Raw genomic sequence first — 26,733 nt, forward strand, 5'->3', positions numbered from 1 at the left:
GTTCTCAACCTATGGGTTGTAACCCCTTTGGCAACTCCCTCTCCAAAAATATTTACATTACAATTCACAACAGTAGCAAAATTACAGTTAGGAAGTAGCCATGAAAATTTTATGGTTGGGGTCATCACACACAAGGAACTGTATTAAAGGGTCGCAGCATTAGGGAAGTTGAGAACCACTTCATTGGACCAAAGCCCTTTTCTCTATAGGCCAATAAATGGTGTGTTTAATAGAGAGATTCTTAAAACAAGAGCCACAAAGATTACCCATCTGAGGTGGCAAAGGTTCGTTTGTCCTCTTCTAGGTCCTTATGCCTGGAGCTTTCCTTTGAAAGCCTTTATCCAATAGCAGCACATTCCAATCTCAGAACAAACTGCCCGTCAAAGCTCTGTAGCATTTCTGAAGAAGTCCCACCTGGTAGGCCATGAGCACAGGCCTTGTTCTCCTTCTTTGCTGCCCTCTCATACCTTCCGAGTGTATCTTTCTGTTCCTGGCTCTCTTAAGTATTTGCTTCCAACCCCAAACTCCTATCTTTTACCTCCCGGTGCTACCAGCTTTTGAACTAGCTACCACACTTGCTATCCCTCTGCGTCTCGTCTCCCTCCGGCCTCCATCTTCCTCATCACTCCCGTCAGAGCCAACTGTGTCCAGCTCTCCCACCCACTCTTTTCCTATGTTCACGTATGTGTGTGCCCTGTGTCTGTATGTGTGTGGGTTCACAAGCACTGAGCCTGACATCCAGAATCTTCCTGGCTAGCTCTACCCCTCGCCCAGTAAGCAGGTGTTTCACTTGAACACAGAACCTACAGATTTGGTACCAGCTAATCTCACTGGCCAGCTTGCTGCTCTGGGGAGCCCCTGTTGCCTTTCAAGGCTGGAGTTGCATGCAGACCTCCACTCCCATCCAGTATTTGGATGGGTTCTAAGAATCTGAACACTGGTCCTCAGGTTGAGGCAAGGGCTTTAACCACTGGGCCAGTTCCCCAGCCCTCCCCACTATTTCTTTTTTTTTTTTTTTTTTTTTTTTTTTTTTTTTTTTTTTATTTTTTATTCTTTTTTAATTAAAATTTCCACCTGCTCCCCGTTTCCCATTTCCCTCCCCTCCTCCCAAATATTGCCCCCTCCCCCCACTCCCCTCCCCCTATCCCCACTCCTCTTCTCCTCCCCCCACACCATTCCCCCTCCCTCTCGATACTGAAGAGCAGTCCAAATTCTCTGCCCTGCGGGAAGACGAAGGTCTTCTATCTACGTCCAGGAAGGTCCTGCTGCTGAGGACTGTATGACTGCAGCCATCTCCCCAACAGCCTCCTCTTCCTCTCTCACATCTCCCCTTTGGTAGCTGCTCTCTTCCACTGCCTTGCCCTGAGGCCTCTCCTCTTGGGTTAACTGCCTTCTCCCTAAGCACATGTGTGTATATGGAGCATGTACACATATGTGTGTATATAGAACATGCACACATGTATGTATATGGAGCATGTACACACGTGTGTATATTGAGCATGTACACACTGGCTAGATGAAAGTCTCAGTTGGTAATCTTGAAAAAGCAACAGGATTGGGAAACACTTTCTTGAGGCCCAAGGAAAGGAAAGGGGCTACAAAGTGTTTCTGAGACAAATAAGTGTGACCCCAACAGGATAACTGAGGTGACTTCCTAATCAGGTAAGGTCAGCATCCCCCTTTAGCAGTCCAAGCCCTACATCACACTATGGGTGGAGACCGCACTGGACCTCAGGCATTGCAGAGAAGGAGGTGACCGATGTCTATAATGAAATGGGCACTTCCAGCTAACACACCTTCTGGAAGCAGCAGCTCCGTGGACATTACACCAGGAAGGGTCATCAGCTGAAACTCCAGGTCAATGTTCAGAACTGCTAGAAGAAACCAAGGGTTCAAAGCACCAGGAGCACACAGCTCAGTTGATAGAGTGCTGCCCCAGGATCCCCAGAGCACACCCAAGTGCCCGAATCAGGCAGGCTACCTGAATTCTAGCTTCAGAGAACAGTCACAGGGCATCCCAGGAGCAAGCCGTCCGGGGAGACTAGCTCTAAAATTGATTGAGATACCCTGTTTCAACAAACAAAGTGAAAGAGGGATCGAGAATGATTGCCGACATGAACTTCAGGCTTCCACACATACCCACATCTACACCCATATACCACACATACCAAACACGTGTGTCCTGGGTTCAAGTCTCAGTCCAGCGCAAACCAGGTATGGTGGTGCATGTACGTAATCACAGCTCACAGAAAGTGGAGGCAGGGAGATCAGAGGTTCAAGGTTATACTCAGCTACAAGGTTAGACTCAGTGAGATGAGGCAAGCGAGGGAGGGAGGGAGAGAGGAAGAGAGGGAGAGGAGGAAATGAAAGGGAAAGAAATATGTATTTAAAAATAAAAGGGTCACTGAAACAAAGGAACCTTGTTGCCTACGTGTTCCAGGCCCAAATGCTATTATCTTGCCTATCATATAGATGTCTTTATCACTGAGCCTCTGTGATCCTGCCTCAGGGAGCAGCTCCACGCAAGCTAGGCTCTGAGTTTGTGTGACATCTCTGGACATTAGACACAATGAGGAAACCACCCTGACTGCCAGATGCAAACAGGACTGGATGGGTATATAAAAACATTCAATGTAATCTCAGGACATAAACAAGAAGTTCTTTCTGGACCAGCGTCATGTTAGTTAAACACCAGGCCAGACTCCCAGATTTTACCAGCCTTTGTCAAGGTCATTACCAGTGGTCACAGTGGGCAGGAGTAAATCATTAACTCTGGATCTCCACTGAGACAGGCTCTGGCCACGGAGATCCCCTACCTGCCTGCTCTGGTTTCTGCCTCACACAGGAAGTGCAACATCCACGGTGATAGGGCTTTCTTCCAGTCTGACTAAGACAGAAGCAGGAAGCAGCCCTGAGTGGGGCCCTTGAGGACACCAGATACCAGTGTGGGAAGAAGGAAGCACAGAGGATGGCAGGGTCTCAACAATGAAGGGGTCTCAGGAACCAAGTACCAAAGGAACACGGAACTCGCTCACCCAAGGTCATGGGCTTAGAGAAATGGAAGACTAGACAAGGTAGAAGTCTTTGCAGACTGGAGAGCAGGTGAAGGATGAAAGCATACGATTCCTTAAGTAGGACACATGCTAGACTCAAGCGCAGGGTCCACCTGCCTCAGAAGACTTTCCTGTGTGGGCTTTACTGAATCAGCCCATCACCAGTTTTCCAGCGCTTTGCTTCTCACTACAAAGAATGGACTCAGTGTCTCCCACCTCAGCTCGCCACCTCTTGGCCTTCCCTACACTGTCATCTCCTGAGCCACGCCTGCTCAAGCAGCTGTCTCCAGGTTCTTGGACATTCTGGGGTGGAAAGACCGAGGTTCAATGTTGTTCTGTGTCCCATCAGCCAGATGTGCTCAGATCCTCTTCAATGCCACCTTTGCTGGTCCTGTCATCTATTTGTTTGACTTCTCTGTACTCGGTTTTGTAGAAAGAGTCTTTGAAGCACACCCAGGCTTTTTCCTCCCACTAAGTATAAACGGACTCAGAGTTTCCCTAAACCTAGACATAGCCAGGATTTCTTCCCTCTAGACCACACACTTGAGAAACATGAACAGAAATTTACCAAATAAAATAAAGGAAAGGAAATGTTCAAAGGCAAAAATCTGTGTGCTTGGCCCTGTTCCCTCCACAGCATCTGTACCCCCAAGGAAAAGGCCCATCCACTGCTCTGGAATTTCCTGAGGAAAGGAACACTCCCCTGCCCCTCCCACTCCCACTCACTGACCGACTGCAAGGCCCAACTTAACTTTATTCACTGCTCTGGAAGCTTCTGCAGTCCCCCTGGGAAACTGAGGCAGGACAGAAGAACAGAAAATTTGGGGAACTTGAGAAGGCATGATAGCCCTGGTTGGAACAAGAATTCCAACACAATGAGCAACCATGGAAGGCCTTTCTCCTTTCCAGATATGAACCTTCAGGCTTTGAAGATGCTCACAAGAAACCCCATTTCTGAGGAAAGAGCAGGCACTAAACCCCTCGTGCGACTCCGGTGGCCCTGGTTTCACCTCATCAGATTATAATTTCATGCAAGCCTTCTCCAGAGACACCTCACTCATCCCAGTCATCAAAGGCGAAGGAAAAGCCCCAGGGATGAGCCTACTACCACTGCTTTGCTAAATGGCTGTGGTACAAGACAAAAATATCACCTTCTAACCTCCAGCCCTGTAACCACAGATGAGCGCAGCGCTCAGACCACATCAGAGAAGTTTCTCAACACAGTGGAGAGAGATTAATACAGCAGCTTCCAGGTGGTCAAAGTGCAGAGACGTGTCTGTGGGATGCTCGGCCACAAACCGGACAATGACGCCACACCCTCCCTAGGCTCAGGGACCCTGTGGAAGAGTGGGTGGAAAGATGGTAAGAGAGGGAGGTTGAAGAGAACCAAAACAAAACAGCATCTTGGGGACACAGCAGGACTCATGAAGTCAGAGCAGCTGCGGCCACCCGCACATGATGAAGCTAGTCAGCATTTTGGCATGTCACGGCAAGGAGCGTGTGAGCCCCCACCCTCAGATGAAGAGCTGTTGAGAGCTGATGGTGGCATTTGGGGGGGGAGAGCCTGCTTTCTGAGGGTGTGGCCCCTGGTAGGTCAACTATGCTCCAGTGGATGACCCACAGCAATGAGTTCATGGACAGCACAAACTGGACTCGGTGCGTTACTTTTGTTGTTGTTGTTAAGATTTATTTATTTATTTATTTATTTATTTATTTATTTATTTATTTATTTATTATGTATACAATGTTCTGCCTGCATGTGTCCCTGCAGGACAGAAGTTGGCACCAGATCTTATTACAGATGGTTGTAAGCCACCATGTGGCTGCTGGGAATTGAACTCAGGACCTATGGAAGAACAATCAGTGCTCTTAACCGCTGAGCCATCTCTCCAGTCCTTGGTGGGTTATTTAGAAGAGAATTAAGAAGGAGGCTAAGAAGTGGGGGCTGAAGATTATCAAAACATATCCATGTATGAAATTCCCAAACTAGTAACAAAATATTATTTTTAAAAGAGGGAAAAAGGTTTCTCTAGACTCACCAATAGAGTGTACGTGTGTGTGTGTGCATGTGTATGTATGCATATGTGTGTATACACACACATGCACACACACACATATATGGCTAATGCAAGACAACTGTGACTCTCCCTTCAGGAGCCCACATTAGCATGAGCCTTACTTTCTGAGCACTCCTTCTCTTAGCTTCAGGCCTGTATTAAGAGCATCTCCAATAGTCTCCAGCTCTGCTTTATCATATTGGCTGAACTGTGTTCAGCATCAAAGCCGAAGCAGAGGACCATGAAAGAACCGGGGTGCCTCTGGCTGCTGCAGGTGACAGTGTGGGCTGACTCTGTCCAGTCACCAATGACGCAACAAACAACTCGACCTCTGGTCTGTCTTTTTGAAACTGAGCGACAGTGGCTCAAACAAGTTCCTTGTCTGGAGGTGACCAGGACGGGCAGAAGGACTTTTCCACCGCGTGTGATGGTAACTTGTTCTTACCTCACATCTCCAGAATCCTAAACACATGACTCACTCTGCACTTCGAAACTCACTAAAGCACATCTAATCACTTCCCGGGACAGCTACTTACCGCGGTAATGATTGCTGCTGAAATCCGCCCACCACTGATAATGCACCTAAGTCAATTCCTATCAGCCAGTCCAAGATGGACAAGCACTCAACATTATCTGCCAGAACTGGGGAGGGGCTTAGTGCATGAGAACACTTGCTAAGCAAGCAAGAGGAACTGAGTTCAAATCTCCAGATCCTATATAAGAAGTCAGGCATGGCTGTCTGCATGCCTGGAGCCCTAGTACTGGGATGGGCCGAGTCAGGAGGATTACTGGGACTTGCTGGCTGCCAGACTCTCTCAAGAGAATAAAGCAGATGTAATAGAGCAGAATACCCAGTGTCCTCTGGGCTTGGCACACACAAGCGCCTCTATACATACACTACACACATTCATATGTAAATGCATACTCATACACACATACACATATATACATACACAGACACAATCTTTTGGAAAAATACATAAATATAAACAAAACCCTAACTGTCAAGGATAAGTTAAAATGTCGTAGTAATTATCTACTGTTTCATAACTGATTTTTATCAAAATCCAGCCCAAACAACGACCGTTTGTCGCCGCCCTGAGTTTCTGAGGTAGCAGAAGTGCATTGGGTGGTGCTGGCCCAGAGTTCCCAGTGAGACAGGAGCCAGCATGTCAGCCAAGCGGAGCCTAGTGACACAGGCCTATCGTCCCAGCTACTCAAGAAGCTCAGGTGAAAGGACGGAAAGTTCAAAGCCAGCTCAGGCTCCAGAGTGGGTTCAATGCCTGGCTGTGCAACTTAGTGCGACCCTGTCTCAAAAAGAAAGGAGGGGGTGCGGAGGATGTGGCTGGGTGGTGGAGCACCTGCCTAGCATATGCAAGGCCCTGGGCTAAGTGTTTGGTATTCTCCCGCCCACCACAGAAGGGGGTGGGAGTGCTGACCAGAGCTAGAAGCCCCGCCTCCAAGATGCCACAGTCACATGACTGCTGACTGGTGACCTCAGTCTCTTACAGTTTGGGTCTTTTCACAGGCTGTTTGAATAGTCTTGAAACACAGAAACTGACTTCACAGAGCGAGAGAGCAAAGAGAAACCAAGGGGAAAAGCCAACATGTTCTCCAAGATCCATTAGGAAGCCACTGTTCTTCCTATAACATTCTACTGGTTACCCAGAATAGCCCTTAATGTGAAAGGGGGCTCCAAAGGGTGAGATCACCAAAGTACTGCCATTGGAGACCAGCCTAATAGTGGGATCCCATGAGGTCATCTGTAGCCTGATTTTCTCTGCTGTTATAGACATTCCTAGGTCCAGGCTGCTTCCCACGTAATGGGTTTAGAGTGTATGACAGGTTCCATTTTCCTCCTAAAATGATCAAAGAATGATGCCAATTCTTCCACCAAAAAGAAACCTAATTAATAATCTTGGCAAGGCTTCAGGAAAACATTGACCAGGCAAGGTTTAGAGGGTCAGAGAGAGCGTAAGGCAAATTAAGCAAGCTTTCTGATAGATAAAGTTTCTCCCTCCCAGATGTTAAGGATTCCACGGCGACACTGTTCGGATGACTGTGACTGTTGTCGGTTGTTTAAACAGCCCTCTCTTGCAGCATTGCCTCGTCCCTGTGGTTTGACCATTTCCACACCTGAAAACATATGTTTGCACGAGTGGTCATGGCTTCTTCCTCACTCACACTCCTGGATTCCAGGCAGTATTTGTGATAGCTCATCCCACACTGGGAGCCTTTAGAATATTGGAAGGATTTAAATACAGATCCCCTGGGGATGTAGTTCAGCAGGTAGAGGGTCAGCCTAGCTATACTAGAAGCTCCAGGTTCAGTCCCCAGCAGCACCTCAAATGGACTGGGGAATTACACAGGCCTGCACTCCCAGCTGCTCCGGAGATGGAAGCTGGAAGATCAGGACTTCCACATAGATCCATTACAACAGATTTAACAGATGCTAAGTAAACAAGAACTCGCCTCCACGGGCCTTCATCGCCTCCACGAGCCTTCACCACCTCCACGAGCCTTCACCACCTCCGTACCAAAGCTGCCCCTTCATACGTGAACCCTACCAACGCTCACGCACTCATCTACATGCTACAAAGTCAGCATGACTATTATCACAAGAGTGAAGCCTCCTAAGCAGAATGGAACCCTCCCTGTTTAGAGAGGAACCAGATAATAATCTACAGCTGGTGAGACTCCTGCAGGCCTCTGTGAGGGGTGGCAGCCATGCCTCAACACCATCACCAGGAAAGACAGAGCAGGCTCCACTGTTCCAAATGTACCCAAATCCACCACGAGTCTCGGCCTCTCTCTGTCTCTCTCTCCTCCCTCCCTTTCCTTCTCTCTCTCTCCTCCTACCCCTTCTCTCCTTTCTCTCTCGTATCTCCCCTTCCTCCTCATTCTCATCTCCTTTCCCTCCCTCTCCCTCCTCAATTCTCTCTCTCTCTCTCTCTCTCTCTCTCTCTCTCTCTCTCTCTCTCTCTCTCTCTCTCTCTCTCTCTCTCTCCATCTCCCATATTTAGTGGTCTTTAATGTTTCCCACTAACTATAAGAAAGGAGTTGGGAAGATGCACCCTAGGACCTGGATGACCTGGCCCCTTCTCCATCTTACCCTAGACTTTCCACTACCCACAGCCCAGCCTCATAGACTTCAATAAATGTCCTAACAGCCCACACTCCCTCCTCAGGCCAGCCTTTGCGCATGCCAGTTTCTTTGGTGGGATCATCCTGGAATTTCTGATTTTCATCCATTTAACTCCTGTTCCGCCCTTTAGATCCCTATCATTTTCCCTCTGGACATTTTCCTTCCTCCCCCCCATCAACTGCAAAGCACTTGCTACAGTGGAATTACATATTTATGTGTATGGTTTTATAATCAATGGCTGTCTCATCATTTTAGTTCCCTTTATCCCTACAACCCAGAACAGTGTCTAGAACAAATTAATGATTATAAGTGAAATATTAATTGAACAGATACATTCCCCATGGTTAGAAACCGATGTGAACTTTTTAACATCAAGCCAGCTGTGTTGGTCAGTCCTCATCTCCTCGCCCCTCCCCACCACAGAGGAGAAGCAGGCAAACACTCACCCGCCCACCCAGAAAGCACAAGGGTAAAATGAGGAACAAACCACATGGTTTTGAGACCAGGCTGCTCTGTTCTTCTTCTGAGGCCAGCTCGGATCTTGACCTCTTTCTCCATCTAATGAAGTCTTCACACTTTCTCTTCACGCTGCATATGAATTTGTTCCGGTTTTCTGGGTCAGCTGAAGGCTGTGTGTCCTGAGAGCCTCCAGGACCCCACTGGGACTGCTGTAAAATGCCAACTGACTCAAACCACATTCATGAGGCTTCAGTACAGTCACTAGAAGTGATCAAATGTCCCACCTGCATCTGGACAGGTCCTCTTGATGAAACACTTCCTCAGCTATTCTTCCTGCACCATGACACCAAGCCAGCATCGCCCCACATACACAGTAGCAGTGGTGAACCCCCAGGGTCTCAACAGCAGACCCAGAGGACAGCCCTTTCTCTGTCACCCTACATAGCCTCAGAAATACTTCTTTCTATGAGAGCCCACCTCATACGATCCTACCTGGGACAGGAAACTAGGTGAGTTTTGAATTTTTGTTGTTTCTCTTTGACACAAGTTCTCATTTAGCCCAATCTGGCCTCAACTCATTACAAAGCCAAGGATGACCTTGAATTCACAATCCCCTGCCTCCACCTCCTATGCACTGGGATTTAGGCATGCACGGGGTTTATGCAGTAGTGGAGGTTAACCCCTGGGTTCTATGCATACTAGGCAAACACTCCACCAACTGAGCTACATCCCCAGGTCCTAAATTAATGTTTTTGTCCATAATGAAACCCAACTTAACATATGACCTGGGCAGCTCAGTCAACATACTGGGGCAACACACAGGGACCCTGTTTACTGAGACATGTCAATGAGCAGACTCTGAAATTTCCTTATGATGGGCATCAACTTCAGTAAGACAGTGGTCACCCACGATCAGAGCCACAGAACAAGGCCTTTGAAACCCATGCAGGTGCCTTATCTATGTACCTTTGTAATCAACACAAGAGACAGAAAACCAGCATAATTATTCAAAATTCAGAGAGAAAGAGAGTGAGAACACTAGAGAATATTTGTCTCAATATGTAGTATTGACTGTCCTGAAACTCACTATGTAGACCAGGCTGGCCTAGAACTCACAGTGCCCCTGCCTCCCACGTCCTGGGACTAAGGGCATGCACCACCACGCTCAGTTTGCCAAAGATGCTTTTGAACATGAGTCTTGCCCTCCTCCTTTGGCTAAGGGCTGCTCCTGTGTCTCTCTAGGCCAGCAGTTCTCAGCCTTTCTAACGCTAAGACCCTTTAGTACAGTTCCTCACGCTAGGGTAACCCCAACCGTAACAGTATTTCATTGCAACTTCACAACTGTAATTTTGCTATTGTTATGAACTGTCATATAAATATCTGGTATGCAGGATAACTGACACGTGACTCCTGTGGAAGGGTCACTCGACTTCCTAAGGGGTCACGACCCAGGTTGAGAACCACTGCTCAAGGTGCTTCTGCATCTGCAAAGAGCCGGTTTTCTCTTCCACGCACCTGTTAAGAAACCCCACAGCAAACCCACTACTCAAGAACTGGCATTCAACATAAACTGATTTTTTTTTTTTGAAGTTAAAAGCAAAGGGAATTAGTTCTCATGGTTCCCGCTGGCTAACCTGGCAGTCTTGGAAAAGGAAGCAAAGAGAATTTTATACTAAACTACAGTCATATCTGAAGGGAGGTAAGTACACTGATCCCAAGATTAGCACGGGATTTCCCACGTGACCCTTGGCTGGCCTGCTGCTTTGAGAGAGCCTGCTCAGAGACTGGTAGGAGAGAGGAAAAGGAAGCATTGAGAAGCAATACGGAAATGGGCACAAGAGTACGCTGAGGCCTGGGGATCTACCCACCTCCTCCCCCTCAGCAATGGGGTCAGAAGCACAAGCCACCATGCTTTTCCGTCCCGGAGATCACCTAGGATCCACAAACGTACAAGGCAAGCACTTTACTGACTGATAGCTCTCTCCAGTCTTCCCATCCCACAGCTTCAGCACACAACTCTTTATTACATAAAATTCAAACATTACACAAGAGAGACTACCCTAAGCATCTCTTACAGACCCACTACCCAGCTTCAGTTCTTCCTAACACATGACTGAGTGTTCACCCACATCCCACTCATTCATCCCCCAGATGAACTAAAGTATAGTCAATAAAAGTAGATAGATAGATAGATAGATAGATAGATAGATAGATGATAGATAGATAGATAGATAGATAGATAGATAGATAGATAGATAGATAGATAGATAGATGGAAGATATTTTAAATACTTTTTTTGAAACTACATCCCAGCCGGGTGGTAGTGGTGCAAGCCTTCAATCCCAGCACTTGGGAGGCAGAGACAGGTGGATCTGAGTTTGAGGGCAGCCTCTACAGAACTAGTTCCAGGACAAGGAGGGCTGTTACACAGTCTGTCTCAAAAAAACCAAAAAATAAAAAGTACATCCCAGACAACCTCCTAGCTTGTCCATGCACTCTTTGATGTATTTCTTTAAAATAAGCAGAATGTACTGATGTATTTTCTGTCAACTTGATACAAGCTAGGATCATCTGGGAAGAAGGGACCTCAACTGAGAAAATGCTTCCATTGATTGTCTGTACACAAGTTTCAGTGACTGCTTGGTGTAGGAGAGCCCAGGCCACTGTGGACGATGCCGTCCCTGGGCAGTGGTCCTGGATCATATGGGAAAGGTAGCTGAGCAGAGCCATGAGAGTGAGCAGTGCCCCTCCAGGGCCTCTGCAGCAGCTCTCTCTCTAGGCCCTACCTTGAGTTCCTGCCCTGCCTTTCCTCACTGGTGGACTGTGATCAGGGCATAAGAGCCCTCCCTCAAAGCACCTGAATCACTTAGATGCCGAGATAGTCAAGATGAGCTACTAACATGGTAATGCTAGCAGACAAGATTTGTTCTCATAAGGAATGATCTTTCTCCATAAACGGAACCCCCAAATAGTTCAATGTCACTTTGGGGTAGTCAGGGGCTGACCTTTCCCTTAGTGGGTCCATCCCTCTAGCCCACAGTTTAACCCGGTGGGGATGTCCAGTGGGAAACAAGGTAGCAGGAAAGATAATCCCAAGAATTAAATCTCCAACAATGCCAGCTCTCTGCATACTGTGAAGACCAAGAGGCAACACAGAAAGTGTCTGTGTGTGTGTGTGTTTGCGTGCACGCACTCAAGCGTGTGACAGTGCACATCTATGTGACATGGAAGCCAGATGTCAAGCTCAGGAACTAACTACTTTGTCTTTTGAGAGAGGGTCTCTCACTGGTCTTCACCTCACCATGTAGGTCGCCTTCCTGGCCTGGAAGCCCCAGGGATCTGTCTATTTCTACCCTACCAGCACTGGGAGTCCAAACACACACTACCATGCCCAGCTTTTTCACATGGGTTCTGAAGAGCAGCTAAGTCTTCATTCTTGCACAGTGAGCATTTTACATTCTGAGCTATCTCTCCAGCCCCAGAGAGTCTCTCTGGAGAGAGCTGGATTTGAGTTGACCCTATGCCTCAAGAAAACTTAAGATACTACTTCCCTTCTGCATTTTCATTGGAGAGGGGAAGGGTTAGAGACAAGAAAGAAAAGACAATACCATCACCAGGGGACACTCTCCATTGTAATCCCACGATGGCAGTGACTCATATCCCCCTGACAATGCCCTGGATCCAACCATTGCACCAAATTGAAATAGAGGCATTTCCTTCTTAAAGATGGAAAAAACTATAAAGGAAACTATGAGGAAATCGGGAGGCAAAGTCCTGAGTCGTCCTTAGAAGACTGAAAGGAAGCCCTTGGTAATCACCTACGCAGACCCCTCTGCATCAGAAGGACCAGGAACCTCCCAAGGGAGGTCCGGCTCACTCTGTTGAGCCAGGAAACCCCCCACATGACCAAGGCATTGGTGAATTTCTGTTGAGCCGCATGGCTGTTTGTGTCTATGGAAAAAGAAAAAAGATTACCAAGGATCTGTTTGGAATATCAGTAAAAGGTTCTTAATGTAATTTGCCAGTTTTCACCGAGTGTTCCAGTAACTTAAGACATTCTGTGCCTGGGCTCAAGCCGGATAGGGTGCCTGGTTCTTGGCAGTATAAAACAGCCTTTTAGAGATTTTTGGCTTGAGGCAGTGGCAAAAGTTAGAAAAAAACAATGGGAGGAGGTTGAGCTCGCTCCTAAGACCATCCAAGGAAATGAAAGCTGTCATGCAATTCACTTCCTTATAGAAATGTCAGCTTTTAGCCACCGGCTGGGATGACAAGGCCTTCCTTTAGGGCAGACAAAAGGCTGAATACTAGCGAACAAATTTGAGAGATGCTCTTTACCAGATTAAAAGGTTCTATTTAATCCCTTCATAACCAAACACTTAATAGAATATTCTTACATATCTCCTCTGTAATAGCATGTTATAAATAACGTAACAGAAAGATATTATCTCTTACTAAGTTTACATTGCTAGGGGCAGGCAAGATGGCTCAGCGGGTAAAGGCACTTGCAGCCAAGCCTGAGGACCTAAGTCTCACCCCAGAGACGGGAGAAGGAGAACTATCTCCCAGAGGTTGTCCTCTGGCTGTCACACTCTTGTCATGGCGACATCAGCCCCTCCTCACACACAAATAGATGACGCACATCTCAATAAGAAAAGATTGTCACATTTGTTCAGCGGACACTTTTAGAAGCAAAATCACCAAGAAATGCAAACATACTCATAATCCTCTTTCGGAGACCACAGAGGCATTCACACGGCGATGGAACCCTCACCCAGGTCTCCTTAACTGCCACTGGGGAAACCCGGGGGAGGCCAGCAGCAAGGACATGACCCAAGGTGGAGGGAGTTCACCCTCTGCCATCTCTGACTCTGAAGACACTACAGCTGTCTTCACCGTCGCTTTCAGGCACCATGCTGAGCTCAGGGACTAGAACCGGGTACTGTTGACCTGCAGATGGATTATGCTTGGGTTATATGCCCTTTGGTATTGGAGGTGGGGATTTTTGTTTTAAGCAACACTTAAAAGTCTGAACATCTTACATCAACATGCAGATATCCAACTCATCCTTGTTTTCTTTTTTTTATTTTCTTTTTTTTGTTTTTGTTTTTTGAGACAGGGTTTCTCTATGTAGCTTTGGAGCCTGTCCTGGAACTAGCTCTTGTAGATCAGGCTGGCCTCGAACTCACAAAGATCTGCCTGCCTCTGCTGGGATTAAAGGCGTGAGCCACCACGGCCTGGCCCCAACTCATCTTTAAAAGTTAAAATGGGAGAACCTACTGTTGCCGGTCCCTAAATGAATACAGCCTCCAGCCGTATTACAAATACCTGTCTTTCTACCCGTGGATGAGCGCGGCTCCCACCGCTCATCAAAGGAGTTTCTTTGTGCAGCAGGCGGAAGCTACCCAGGGGTCCATAACTAGTCAGAAGGCAGAGAATAAGTGACTGCGTCCTAGCTCCAGTCGGGACATCTGTAACAACACCGTGATTCCTAAGGTTCGGGAACATTTTGGAGGTGGGGGACAGAGAGATCATGAAAGACACCACTGTGAGATGGTGCCTTCTCGACGGGATGAGGAAGCTACACCCATGAACTCTCAGCAGTAAGGTTACCTGCACCAGACCGCACCAGTCAATATACCACAGCGGAAGGGGAAAGTTTAACAAGGTCGCGTTCCTGGAGGAAAAGCTACAGACAGTTAATAGCTACTAGGTGGGGAGGATCAGCTTTCTCCAGAAACAGCCTCCTAACAGATTTCCCAATCCCGAGCGGTCAGCCCTAAACACAGGGACATAGGGCAACTCTAACTGAACTCAGTATGTTGTGTGTATGCGAACACATGTAACAATAGTTACAGGAAAGGAGGTCATGGAATCAGGAGATGATGATCGGGGGACACAGGACAAGCTGGAGGGGGGAAGAGGAGTAGAAATTATGTCCATAGTGTATGCTCAGGTATAAAAGTCTCAAAAAGTAAAAATAAGCTAAAAAGCTGGGAGATCTAACAGCATGGACCCGGCCTTCTGTCAGGAGCCACACGCTCTCCAGCTTACCACCACCCCCCATCAGCCTCTCCTGTCACCACCAAGGGACTCAGTTCCACTCACCGATGCTTCCTGTTTGACCTCAGAAGCACTTGAGTCTGCTGCTCCTCATCTCAACCGAAAGAAAAGGTCTAGATAAAAACAGCCCTGTGCATAAGGAGACAGGCGAAAGCAGGGCATGATGGGAAGCCAGGGTTCAGTAGAAACCCAAAGGTGTGACTCACCCCTAGGTGTATATTTCGGGGTGGGAGAACGGGAAGGGGACAAGGTCACAGAGGTAGCAAGGACAGTTCACAGGTGAGACGATCTGGGGAGGGCTGGGGAGGGCTGGGAAGTGGCAGGCAGCTGTTCTGAAGTAACAGGACAGTTTTCCTGAGAAGGGACACATCGCCTACCACGTAAACAATCTGAGCTTAAGTCTGGGACAATGGAGTGCCAGACAAATATTTAAGCAGAGACCAATTGGAAATTATTGCTTTCTGGGGAAAGATACTGGTGGTGATATAGAATATGGTCTGGGGCAAGGAGCTCAGGCTAGCCCACAGCAGGTGTGGAGGCATGCTCCTTTGGATCAGCTCCCTGCGTTCTCTGGCAGAGATGACAAGTCTCGACCAACTTACCATGTCTTTACTTCACAGACTGACATGAGCCCCCCTGGTTATCTTTTCTAAACATTTGTTTTATTTTATGTGTATGAATGTTTTGTCTTTATGTAGGTGCACCAAGTACATGCCTAATGCCTGTGGAGGTCAGAAGGGGTCACTGGACTCCCCGGGAATGGAGTAATGGATGACTGTGAGCCACCATGTGGGTGCTGGGAATCAAACTCAGGTCCTCTACAAGAGCAATAATTGTTCTGTAAACTGCTGAGCCATATCTCCATCCCCTATTTATTTATGAATTACTGTAAAAAAAAGAAATTCAGTGAGCAGAAAAGTCACAATGCAATAAACAGCCTAGGTCTCTGCTGGTGATCCCCAGCTCCACACAACAGAGATATGTCCTTCCACCCGCGTGGTTCCCTTCCCCAGGTGCACTCTGTGCCAGCAGGCCTGGAAGTTTCCATTCCACATGCGGTTCGTCTTCTAGTGGAACAGCTGCGAACACAAGCCCAAAAACTGCTCCCTAAGCACCGTCCAGGAGCCTCCCAGCATACGCCACGTTAAACATGTGCTCTGATGCAAGCTCTAAGGGTGATAAAGAAATGGCGTGCCTGTGTGTCCATGTCCGCATGTCCGTGTGTCTGCCCCTGCTGAGCTAACAGCTAGGATACTGGGCTATTGTCCAGATACAAAGACACACAGAAAAACAGATATTTCCCGTCGACTCAGGGATGACTAAGTCAGTTCTACCTGTCCCCCTCAATTTAAGTCAAATCTAAAGGATGAGGATGGAAGGGCAAACCAACAAGAGGCCTTTGAAGCATCTCAAAGTTATAATAACGCCCCCTTCCAACAGTCAGTTTCCCAGACTTTCCTGCTGTAACAACAAACAAACTTATCTCTCTCTTCTTGTCTTTAGCAATTATCATGACACCATTGAAAATCAGTGAACCGCCTCAGGGCGTAGCGGGGTGGGCAGGAACTGCCACTGTCTCCATTGCAGACTAAACGATGAAAAGTCCCTTCTCCAGCACTCTCACTCTTTGTTTGAGACACTGGAAAATGAACACTCCGAAATTCTCCTTCCCTGAAGATGGCATGGTATCCCAAAGCATTTTCCCTTTGTCAGCCAACGGGCACCCTGCACCCAAACACGTCCAACACAATTTATAATCTATATTTATAAGAGCCAAGAATTCAATTAAGAGGAAAACTTATCTTGGAAGAGTTGGGGCCATTTGACCAATTAGCCCTTTTCCAACTCTGCTGAGAAAAGAAGATGAATTATCTAATGGAAGACTGAACGAAGCCCAAAGGGAGCAGCTGGGATGGGATAAAGGGTTCCAGAAATCTAGGTCTTGTTTGCAATTCTGTGCATGAGAAAAGTCACACAGCACCTTAAGTGTTGAGCCTTGAGGATACCCCCAGGAGGGTCCAGCTCTCTACTCCACAAAGCCTGCAGAAACTGAGTCCACTCAAGGCTTTAAAAATCTCACCTCTTGCAAAAAGCACTTAAATCTTTACTGATGTCCAAGCTTACAGGCTAAAAAGAACAGAAGCTAAAACATCAAGCCATTCCTTGTCAAAAGGCCCGTCACCATCGTCAGAGCCAAGGGGAGTTGTCATGGGAGAGTGGGCACAACCTCTCATCTGGTCACATTTTGACACCCTCTATGGATGGCGAGCTCACCTTGGTTGCCTCCTCCACGCTCTCCCTGAGGGCCTGCAGCTCAGCATCGTACTGTTCCTTCAGCCTGTCCATCTCCTGGTCATGGCTGGAAACCTCCTCCTTCAAAGCACCCTTCAAGGCAGTCAGTTCACGCTCCCGCTTTCTCAAGAGATCTTCCTGCTCCTCTTTGGCAATTAGCAGATCCTGAAGGTCCCTTTTGGCCTGCAGGAGCTCCTAGAGGGGAAATATAATCGCAGAGGTGAGGAACAGACATCTTAACCAGTGGCCTAGCATTTGCCCTTCAAGATTGACCACTCCCTAGTCCTGCCCACTCTCTCCTTCCCATTCCACACACCTTTTGAGACAATTTGTGCTTCTCAGAGGCCCTTATTCCCTTGGGGCTTCCTGGCTTAGTTTCTTTAAGATGTATTGTGACTGGGCTCACTGTCATGGCTTTGGAAGAAAGTCATTTCTTATTTTTTCTTTCGCTTGAAAGGTTCTCACGTAGCCTAGGATGGCCCCAAACTTGCTACAAAGCTAAGGATGTCCCTGACCTTCTGCATCCACCTTTATTTAAGTGCTGGATTACAGCCATGCACCAATGCCAACTGGTTGATGTGTTGCTGGGGCTTGAACCCGAGGCCTCAGACATGCTAGGCAAGCAGTCTACCCAATGAGCACCTCCGGCCTGACATATTTTTTGCAACTCATTTCCCATCTGAGCCATGGCCCAACGTTCCTGCTATTAGACCTTATGTACTACTGCGCTCTGCAGCTGAGCTGACTTACTGCCTCATCTGCTACTCAGCCCTCAGGATTCTGCACATGGTTCAACTCTCTCCGTTCTCCTAGTGCTCAGGACAACCTTGTTCCTCTCTCTCTTGCCTGAGGACAGCATGACATTCACATTTTGCCCTCCTGCACTGTCCCGCTCACAAAGAGTCACAAAACTGGGGCCAAAGGTTCCGTTTCAAACCACATTCCCCAAGCCCAAGGGCATCCTGCTGAAAAGGAGCAGGTCCTGCCACAGGCTCAGCCTTCTTTCGTCCTGGATCCCTCGGTAGCTAGGACTTCCCACACCTTGGATCCTCACTGTGCACCAGGCTTTTCCTCCACCCGAAGCCCTCCACTGAAGTACTGCCAGCTGCCCTGTGTATTCAGGCCCACTTCCTTCCCATTTCCTGGAATCTCGGCTACCAGTAGCTTTTCCCACCAAATGTCTTCAAAGCATGACCTCGGTTCACAGGTTCACACCTCTCAATAGCCATCTGCTATGTGGCTTCTCTGGCTCCCCTACCAAGACAAGAGCATGCGGTGGCCTCTTCCAGTTTCATTTCTGTTGCTGTGATTCAAATATCCTACCCAAAGCAACTTAGAAGAGGGGAAGGAGGAGGAAGAAGAAGAAGAAGAAGAGGAGGAAGAGGAGGAGGAGGAGGAGAGGAGGAAGAGGTGAAGAAGAAGAAGAAGAGGAGGAGGAGGAGGAGGAGGAGGAGGAGGAGGGAGAGGTTGATTGACTTACGATTCCCAGTTAGAGCCCATCAATGAGAGAAAGGCAAGAAGGCAGGAAAATAAAATTAACTAGTCATACCACATCTTCAGTCAACAGCAGAGAGAAATGAATGCCCCTCCCCACGCATGCTGTCTGCTTGTTTGCTTGCTTTCTCAGCTAGCTTTCTTCATTATTAAACAATTCAGGGCTCAGCCCATGAACGGATGCTGCCTAATCCATAGTGGGTCTTCCCACCTCAATTAAAACTCAAGGTAATCCCCCCATAGACACGCCCACAGGACAACCTGACCTAGATGATTTCTCTGTTGAGATCTTTCCCAGGTCATGCTAAGTGTGTCACAGTGACAGCTGAAGTTAGCCACCTCACTCCCTCTCTCCCTGCCCCTGGTCCTTCTCTGGTACCATTTCCCGACTCCTCCCAGAGCCTCCCTCTTACTGGAAATCGCCAGACAGCACAGTCCTCCCCTGGACTCACTTTCTCTACAAGGACCACGTCCTCTTCTCTCCCTTCCAAAAGCTAAGACAGCCTTAAGAATTGAAGTTGGCATTCTTTATTTTCCTTTGGCAAACTCCTTGACTTTTTTTTTTTGAACCAATATTTGTTTTATTTGTTTTTAATTGCCGCTCATCTTTTCCTGACACCAGCACCCCGGTGACCTGACAACCATGAGCATCACCTGTTCCACACAGACCTGAAGTTAAATATGGTTACAGCTTTAGGTGGTCCCACCGTGAGTCTTCCTCTCCATGCCCTTTCCTTGGCTCCGGCAGCAGTACCACTGGTTCCCAAAACACCGAGTGCAGGAGCAGGGCAGCAACTGGGACTTCCCTTGCCCCTGACCTTCACAGGCAGAAAATCAGTTCGGTAACAGCTAGGCCCTTCCGCTCCTCTGTCCAGGTTAGCCCCTTGCTGTAAGCACCCACCTGACTGCACAGCCAGGTTCCCAGAAGGAAGCAGGCTCTGAGGTGCCTCCTCCTTCCCTCCCTGCCCACTCTCTCCACCTATGGAAACACAGTGTGGCCTCCTCTGAGAAGTCTTCCCGAGACCCCTTCTAGAAGAGTCATTCCCATTCTCCCTCTCACCTTCTGCCCTTTCAACTCTGCAATCTACATGCTGTGAGTTCTTCGTGCTTTTTTGTTTGTTTCAGGCAAGGGTTTATGTATCCCAGGCTGGCCTCAAACTCCCAATACAGAGTGGCCTTGTACTCTGATCCTCCTGCCTCAGCCTCCTGGGTGCTGGAATTAAAGGCACGTGCTACCACAGCTGTTTTATACAGTGCGGGGGTAGAAGCACATAAGCAAACACTCTATCAACTGAACCACCACCCCCGCCTGTGCTCTTTCTTATATATTTATATAAGATATCTTTATATGTGTATATGTTTCTTATATCCTTAGTGGGAGAGAGAAAAGCTTCTAGAAAAGATATAGATCTGAGTTTTGACATTTTTTTGACTGGATCAAGCGTACTAGTAGCACCGTCTATTCTGGGAGTGAATGAGTCACCCTGTTTCTTAGGGCGGAGCCTCAAGGGTTCTACCAGCTCTCACTTCTCCCAGCCTCCGAGTACAAACACACCCTCGTCCTGTCTCCTTCGCCCCTAAGGATTCAGAGCAGTAGCTACTGCTGGACACCGAGATCTCTGAGAGCACAGGCTACTTGCCATTCAAGAGGTGTGTCACGGCTGAGGAAAGAGAAACCTTTAGCTCGCTTATTTTAAATTAATGGTGTGTGTGTGTGTGTGTGTGTGTGTGTGTGTGTGTGTGTGTGTCGGGGTACTGTGGCAATGACAATCTGTGGAGTCAGTTCTCTCCTTCCATCTTCACACAAACTCAGGCCAGCAGGCTACCCAGCGAGTGCCTTCACTGACTCACTGAGCCACATCATCGACCCTAAATTATTTTTTAGCATACAAAGTAATGAGTTTAAAAACAACCGACAAGGGAAGTCTTTCCTTTCCTCCAAGATGAGCAGATGAGGCAAACAGGTGGGAGATCCCCACACAGGCCAAACTCTGGCCCTGCCAGAACCAGAACGCCCCCAGCAGGCACCGACAAGCTCCCATGAAGCCTGAACACCCATCCCTGAGACCAAAGAATTCCTGTCCTAAACCACCTGGGTGTCCCTGCCCATCTCTTTCTGAAGAGGAGCAGAACTCACCCATCCTTGTTGCCATTGGCGACCTCTCTAGGACTTGATGGCGCCTGCTGCCAGCAACTTCAGAGCAGCCCTTCCTGCTTTTATTCTCACACAGTTTTCAGTTGTCTTTAGATAGGGCAGTTCCTCTCTCCCACCCTTATCTCCTGCAGGATGTGTCTGTGTTTGTGCTTCTGCCAAGGCGTGTCAAGGATCGAGGATTTTTCAGTCCATTCTACGCTGACAGGGTGTTATCAGTGGCTTGGGCTGTTGCTTAAGTGGGCCATGCTGCATGAATCCAATCAGATTACACCTCGCCACATCACACAGCAGTGTCCAGAAGGGAGACAACAGGCACATAGGGTTTCCAAAGCTTCACATCAATAGGAAGGTTTAATCGTATCAAATGAAGAGGGGAGAAAGTAGGAAAACTTCACACTATAAACAAGCCTACAGCAGAGAGACAAGCACCCCTGGAGACTATCATCAGGGAAAACAAGGAGAAACAGAATCACTGATTTCCAAACCTCATGCAGTCAAGATAGGCCACATGCGACAAAGAACCGGCCAATCCACAGCTAGTATGGGGCCCAGGAGACAGGGGACGACTCAGCAGGTAGGAAAGGTGCCAGTTCCCAGGCCTAAGAACAGAATCTGGTCCTCAGGACCCATGTGGTAGAAGCCGAGAACTGACTCCCACAAGTTGTCGTCTGATGTTCATGCAGCATGACAAGGGCACCCCATATCCACGTCCACAAAATAAACAAATAATGCGATAAAAAATTTTAAGACAAAACAAAACAAAAAAACTCTAGTGCATATGGGGAGCAGGCAAGGGAAGATCTAGAAGATTAATTGTGCTTGGTGCTTTCTGCATGAGAATGAGAATGACACTGTTTCTCAAGATCCAAACAAGTGACTACTCAAAGAGACCGGGATCCATTCATAAATGAGGAAGCCGGAGTTCTGAGATGCTCACATACCCCCAAGATCACACATGGGGATGTGCATGGGGAGCTGGCTCAATGCATAAAGCACTTGCCTTGCTACCACCAGGACCCCAGATCAATTCCCAGAACACAGGTGATGATAAAAAAAAAAAAAAAAAAAAAAAAAAAAAAAAAGTCAGGCTCGGTGACAGGTATTCCTGGGGATCCCTGGCCAGACACCTTGCTAGCCTGCTTGGCAAGTTCTAGGTTTATCTCAGATATCAAGGTAGGGCTGACATTTGAGAAACAATTAAGGTTTTCCTCTAGAACCCACATATTATACACATATACACACAATCACACACACTAAAAAAATGTTTTTAAGTTTTTTTTTAATTAAAAAAATATGTAGTTCTCAGATCCTGGGGATGTAGTTCTATCCTTAGCCTCACAAAAAGCAAACAAACTAAAGAAAATGGGCAAGGTACACAGTGCACATGGACAGTCCCAGCATGTAGGAGGTGAAGAAGGCAGGAGGATCAAAACTTCAAGGCCACCCTTGGCTACCTAGTGAGTTAGAGAGTTTGAGTCTGAACTACAAAAGAAAGAGTTAACTTTACCAAAAAGAAAAAAAGTTTACAGACCCAGGAATTCAACAAATAATAAATCTTTCCTATTGTTCATCAATTCTCAGTCTAAGCAAACAAATATTCTCTAATATGCTTTCCTTTAAACTATCTTCTTAAACACAGTTTCAGTATGGAGCTCTAGCCACTCCGGGACTCCCTGTGTAGACCAGGCTACCCTCTCACTCACAAAGATCCACCTGCCTCTATGTCTGGCTCGCCCACCCCCACACATGTTATTTTGCAGATTCATAAAAAGACTTGGTGCTATTTAACAAAAAGTGATGAATCTCTGGGTTGGGATGGAGCCAGGGCCACAGCATATCTGTCCCTGGCAGGCACAAGGCCTCGGCTTCAGTTTCCAGCATCTTGGTAAGAAGAGAGGTTTCATGATAAATCTGAACTGACAGATACACAGGCTCACGGAGCATCCGGGCGTCAACCATTTTCAAGCACTCAAAAGCTTATAGATTCAATGTCCGCTGTGTTTTAAGAGTCAGTTCTCAGGCAAAAGCCATGGAAAACTTGGCCCCAGCTCTAATGTGTTATCGAATTTCTCCCGGCTACTTCTTATTAAGATGCAAAGAATGACTTGAAAGTGACTAGGAGCTGGGATCTTCCTTTTAGGGCTGCGCAAAGTGTAGATGGTATTGTGAAACATTGCTGGAAAGAAAGGAACACAGTGAGGGACTTCCCGGGGCAAAGCACATCATTGACATAATTGCTAACAACCCCGCTCCTCCTCCTTCTGCAGATTACACGGTATGTCAGGAGAGTGACGACCACTAGGACCGCAACTGTAGCATGTTTAAGAAGAGATGTGCTCTGCTCCCATTGCGGCTGTGGCCTGAACACACACCAGAGTCCACGTGCTCATCCCCACCAATGCACACAAACCCGCTAAGCTATCGCGTCAGGTTCAGAATAGTCAATAGGTTGTGCTTAAGGAGTTAAGGATGTGGGTCGGGGTGAGGCTTAGTTGGTAGAGATCATTTATGAAGCCCAGGCCTTAATCCTCTGCACAGCATAACTGGGAATGGAGGGACCCCCCAGCAAGCCCTGCACTTGGGAGGTGGAGACAGGAGGATCAGAAGCACAAGGTCATTCTCAGCTACATAGCAAGGTCTGAGTCAAGTCTCAGCTACATGAGGCCCTACCTCAAAAAATAAAATAAAGTAAAACAAAATAAAATAGCATGTAGTTCATCTTAGAATTACTTCATTTTAGAAAAATATGGTAACTTACTCTGTCGTTCAGAAGTACGCTGCACTTGAAATGGGGGAAGAAGCAAAGATGACAGACTGCACTTGACTGTGTTAAAGGAAGATGTGCAACACCAGAGCAGGGTGGAGTGAACGGAGAGAGCAGAGGATGGGCACAACCCAGGGCACAGCAGTGCAGACTACACAACCCAGGGCACGGCAGCGCGGACCACACAACCCAGGGCACGGCAGCGCGGACCACACAACCCAGGGCACGGCAGCGCGGACCACACAACCCAGGGCACGGCAGCGCGGACCACACAACCCAGGGCACGGCAGCGCGGACCACACAACCCAGGGCACGGCCGCGCGGACCACACAACCCAGGGCACGGCCGCACGAACCACACAACCCAGGGCACGGCAGCACAGACTACACAACCCAGGGCACAGCCGCATGGACTACATAACCCAGGGCACAGCCGCATGGACTACACAACCCAGGGCACAGCAGTACGGACTACAAATCCCAGAGCGTGGCTGCATGGGCTACAGAAACATCTTTGTCCTCTGAAAGCCTAAATTCTCCACCGACATCATTTCTGGGAATTTATCCTTAGGGAAAATTTTGTTTTAGGGAGGAGTTTATGTCACCCAGGCTGGCCTTGAACTCATTAGATTAATTGTAAATAGACTCAGAGATAATAAGAGTTGTGTATTCAGACTCATTGCATGTATATCAAAGAAACCATAAACATGTTAGTTACTGTAATGGTATTGTAACTATTCAGAAAGTTCCCACACAAAAAAAAGTAAAACATAATCTTACCTGTAATTTACTTCAAAATAGTTCAGACACACAAAAAATGAATAGATGAGCAGAAAAATTAATGTAGGAATATGACAAAACACTGAGAACTCCTTGATCAGTGTTAAGAACTGATGAACGCTAATATACTATTCTCCATGTGTGAGTATGTGAGTATAGAAGTGTGAGCATGTGTGTGACTACGAGAGCATCTATGAGTGTGTAAGAGCATGAGTTTATGAGTGTGAGTGTATGAATATGAGCATGTGTGTGTGAGAGGATCTGTGGGTAAGAGTGTGTGTGTGTGTGTGTGTGTGTGTGTGTGTGTGTATATATATATATATATATATATATATATATATATATATATATATGAGTGTATTAAGTGGGGGGGGTGAGTCAGGGGGTACAGGCCAGAAGTCACTTCTGATGTCGTTCCTCAGATCCCATCTACCTTGTTTTTTGACACAGGGTCTCTGGGGTAGGGGCTCACTGATGGCCAGCACACCTGGGACCTGCCCATCTCTCCTCCCACACTAGGGTTATGAGTCCAGCTGTTTATTTTTGTACATGGGTTCTAGGGATTAACCTCAGTTCCCCATATCCCCGGGCCCTATCATACTATTCTTCCTATTGTTCACAATGATCAAGACAATGATGGCCTCACAGAACCTAAATGCAGAAACCGGTGGAACAAACACACACAACAGAAAATGGCTGCCTAGCATCCACCCCTAAAGCCCATCCTCCCAGGCAGGTGACAGCTGACCTCCAGCCCCTTACCTCGATCAAGGCTCCCTTCTCCCTGTCCTCAGACCGCTTGGTACTGTCCAGTTCGTCGTGCATTTCTGACAGTTGGTCCTGCAGGTCTCGGATCTCTGTCTGGTGCTGTTCCCGCTCCATCTTTACCTGGAATAGCCTAACGGGGGACAGGGGGTGGTGGTCCATCAGAGAGGCCCCTGGGATCCTCAGTCCTCACTTTCGGGCTGTCACATGGCCACCTGCAGCCCCAAGAAGCCCCCTCAGGACTTTGTTCTAATTTGGTCAAGATATTAGATGAGAACTCAAACCAACAAAATGGGACAGATTCGTAGGGATGCTCTCTACCAGAAAGAGATAACAAAGTACTAGAATTTGGACATAAAACATAAGGCAATGTCTAAAACAAAAGAAAACCAAAACTATAAAATAGGAGAACCATCAAGTTAATGTCTGCAGTCAATCCTGATTGTTGGTTTGATTAAACTGAGAAGCACCTAGGGGACTAGCAAAATTCATCGTTAAGTTTGCAAAGCTGTTTCCAGAAAGGAAACCAGACCTTGATTTCAGATTCCTTTGCCACTAAGTTTCACAGGCTAAAGCAGCAGGGGAGGCCTTGGGTTACTTTTCTTATCTATGGGCTGAGCAGAAGTCTTAAGTATCCACCACAGAGATCAACCCATTCTGGAGAAAGCAATCAGGCTGGGAGACTGTGGACCCCACAGGCTAACCCACTTTGGAGACCAGACCCAGGCTTCTGAAAACCATAGTCTTAGCTGTCAGGCTCAAGATTCCCACCTTAGTCACCCCTCAGGGCCCCTGCTTCACACTCGCCTGCCAGAAGATCCCCCGTTGGGGCTGACGTTTTTTACAAGGCACACTCAGGGTACACAAAGGATTTTAATAATTATGAACCTCCCTGCTACAGCTACAGCTGCACAATTTTGTAAGAAGTGGGGAGAAAAGAAAGGTAAGTGGCCTTGATAAACACTTGGAGGGCTAGGCGGTATGAAAAGGACAGAAGGTTCTAGCCACCTATGACTCAGGAATTCAGGCAAGGCAGGGGCTCCAGCCAGGCACTCACTCTTCCAAGTTCCTCCGCAGCTCGCCTTCACTGTCCTCCAGCCGGCGCTGCAGGGCGGCCATCTCCTCCACTTGCCTCTGGTGCCGGCCTCGCAGCTCTTCTAAGTCCTCTCTCATCCTCTCTCTCTCCTCCTTGGTGTTCTGGTGGTTCTAACGGGAATCAGTATGATTCTAAGATACCTGTGTTGTCGCTCAGTACGGAAGCTCCTCCCCTACAGTGTTGCCCAGGCTAACAGCAAACTGGCTATGAAGCCAAAGATGGTCTTGAACTCCTGGTCTTCTTGCCTTCACCTCCCGAGCACTCAAAGGACAGGGGTGCACGACCTTGCCTGGGTTATGAGGTGCTGGGGCTGGAACCCCAGGTTCTATGTGTACCGAGCAAGCACTTTTCCAGATGAGCTACAACCCCAGCCCGGAAGACCACTTGTGAACACTAATGAATTCCATGTACCGTTCCTTCATTATTAAATGACTTAATCAAACTATGTAATTAAAGTTCAAAAGTTCCAGAAAGAATATGAAATATTTGTATTTAGTGAATTGAACATTTTTAAAAGAAAAACACAAACACAGCTAGACCTCATGTTGCTGTTTCTATTACTTCAGTCTAAATGCTGCACGCGGTGGCAATATACTTGGTTTCCCACGGGTCTG

The 26,733-nt window shown here is 47.6% G+C and overlaps 1 protein-coding gene across 3 annotated transcripts in view; it reads right to left on the reverse strand.

The window, feature by feature from the left end:
• Cgnl1 (cingulin like 1) overlaps positions 1-26,733 on the reverse strand; it is a 149,919-nt gene that overhangs the window by 67,106 nt on the left and 56,080 nt on the right. For all 3 annotated transcript variants that reach the window (XM_057767377.1, XM_057767378.1, XM_057767376.1), the window contains exons 6-8: positions 26,081-26,229; positions 25,021-25,156; positions 17,049-17,261 (exon numbers count right to left, since the gene is read on the reverse strand). In XM_057767377.1, the coding sequence (XP_057623360.1) occupies positions 17,049-17,261; positions 25,021-25,156; positions 26,081-26,229 (498 nt within the window). The remainder of the gene's footprint in view (positions 1-17,048; positions 17,262-25,020; positions 25,157-26,080; positions 26,230-26,733) is intronic.

This window comes from Chionomys nivalis, chromosome 4 (genome assembly GCF_950005125.1).
Source record: "Chionomys nivalis chromosome 4, mChiNiv1.1, whole genome shotgun sequence".
Lineage (NCBI taxonomy): Eukaryota > Metazoa > Chordata > Mammalia > Rodentia > Cricetidae > Chionomys > Chionomys nivalis.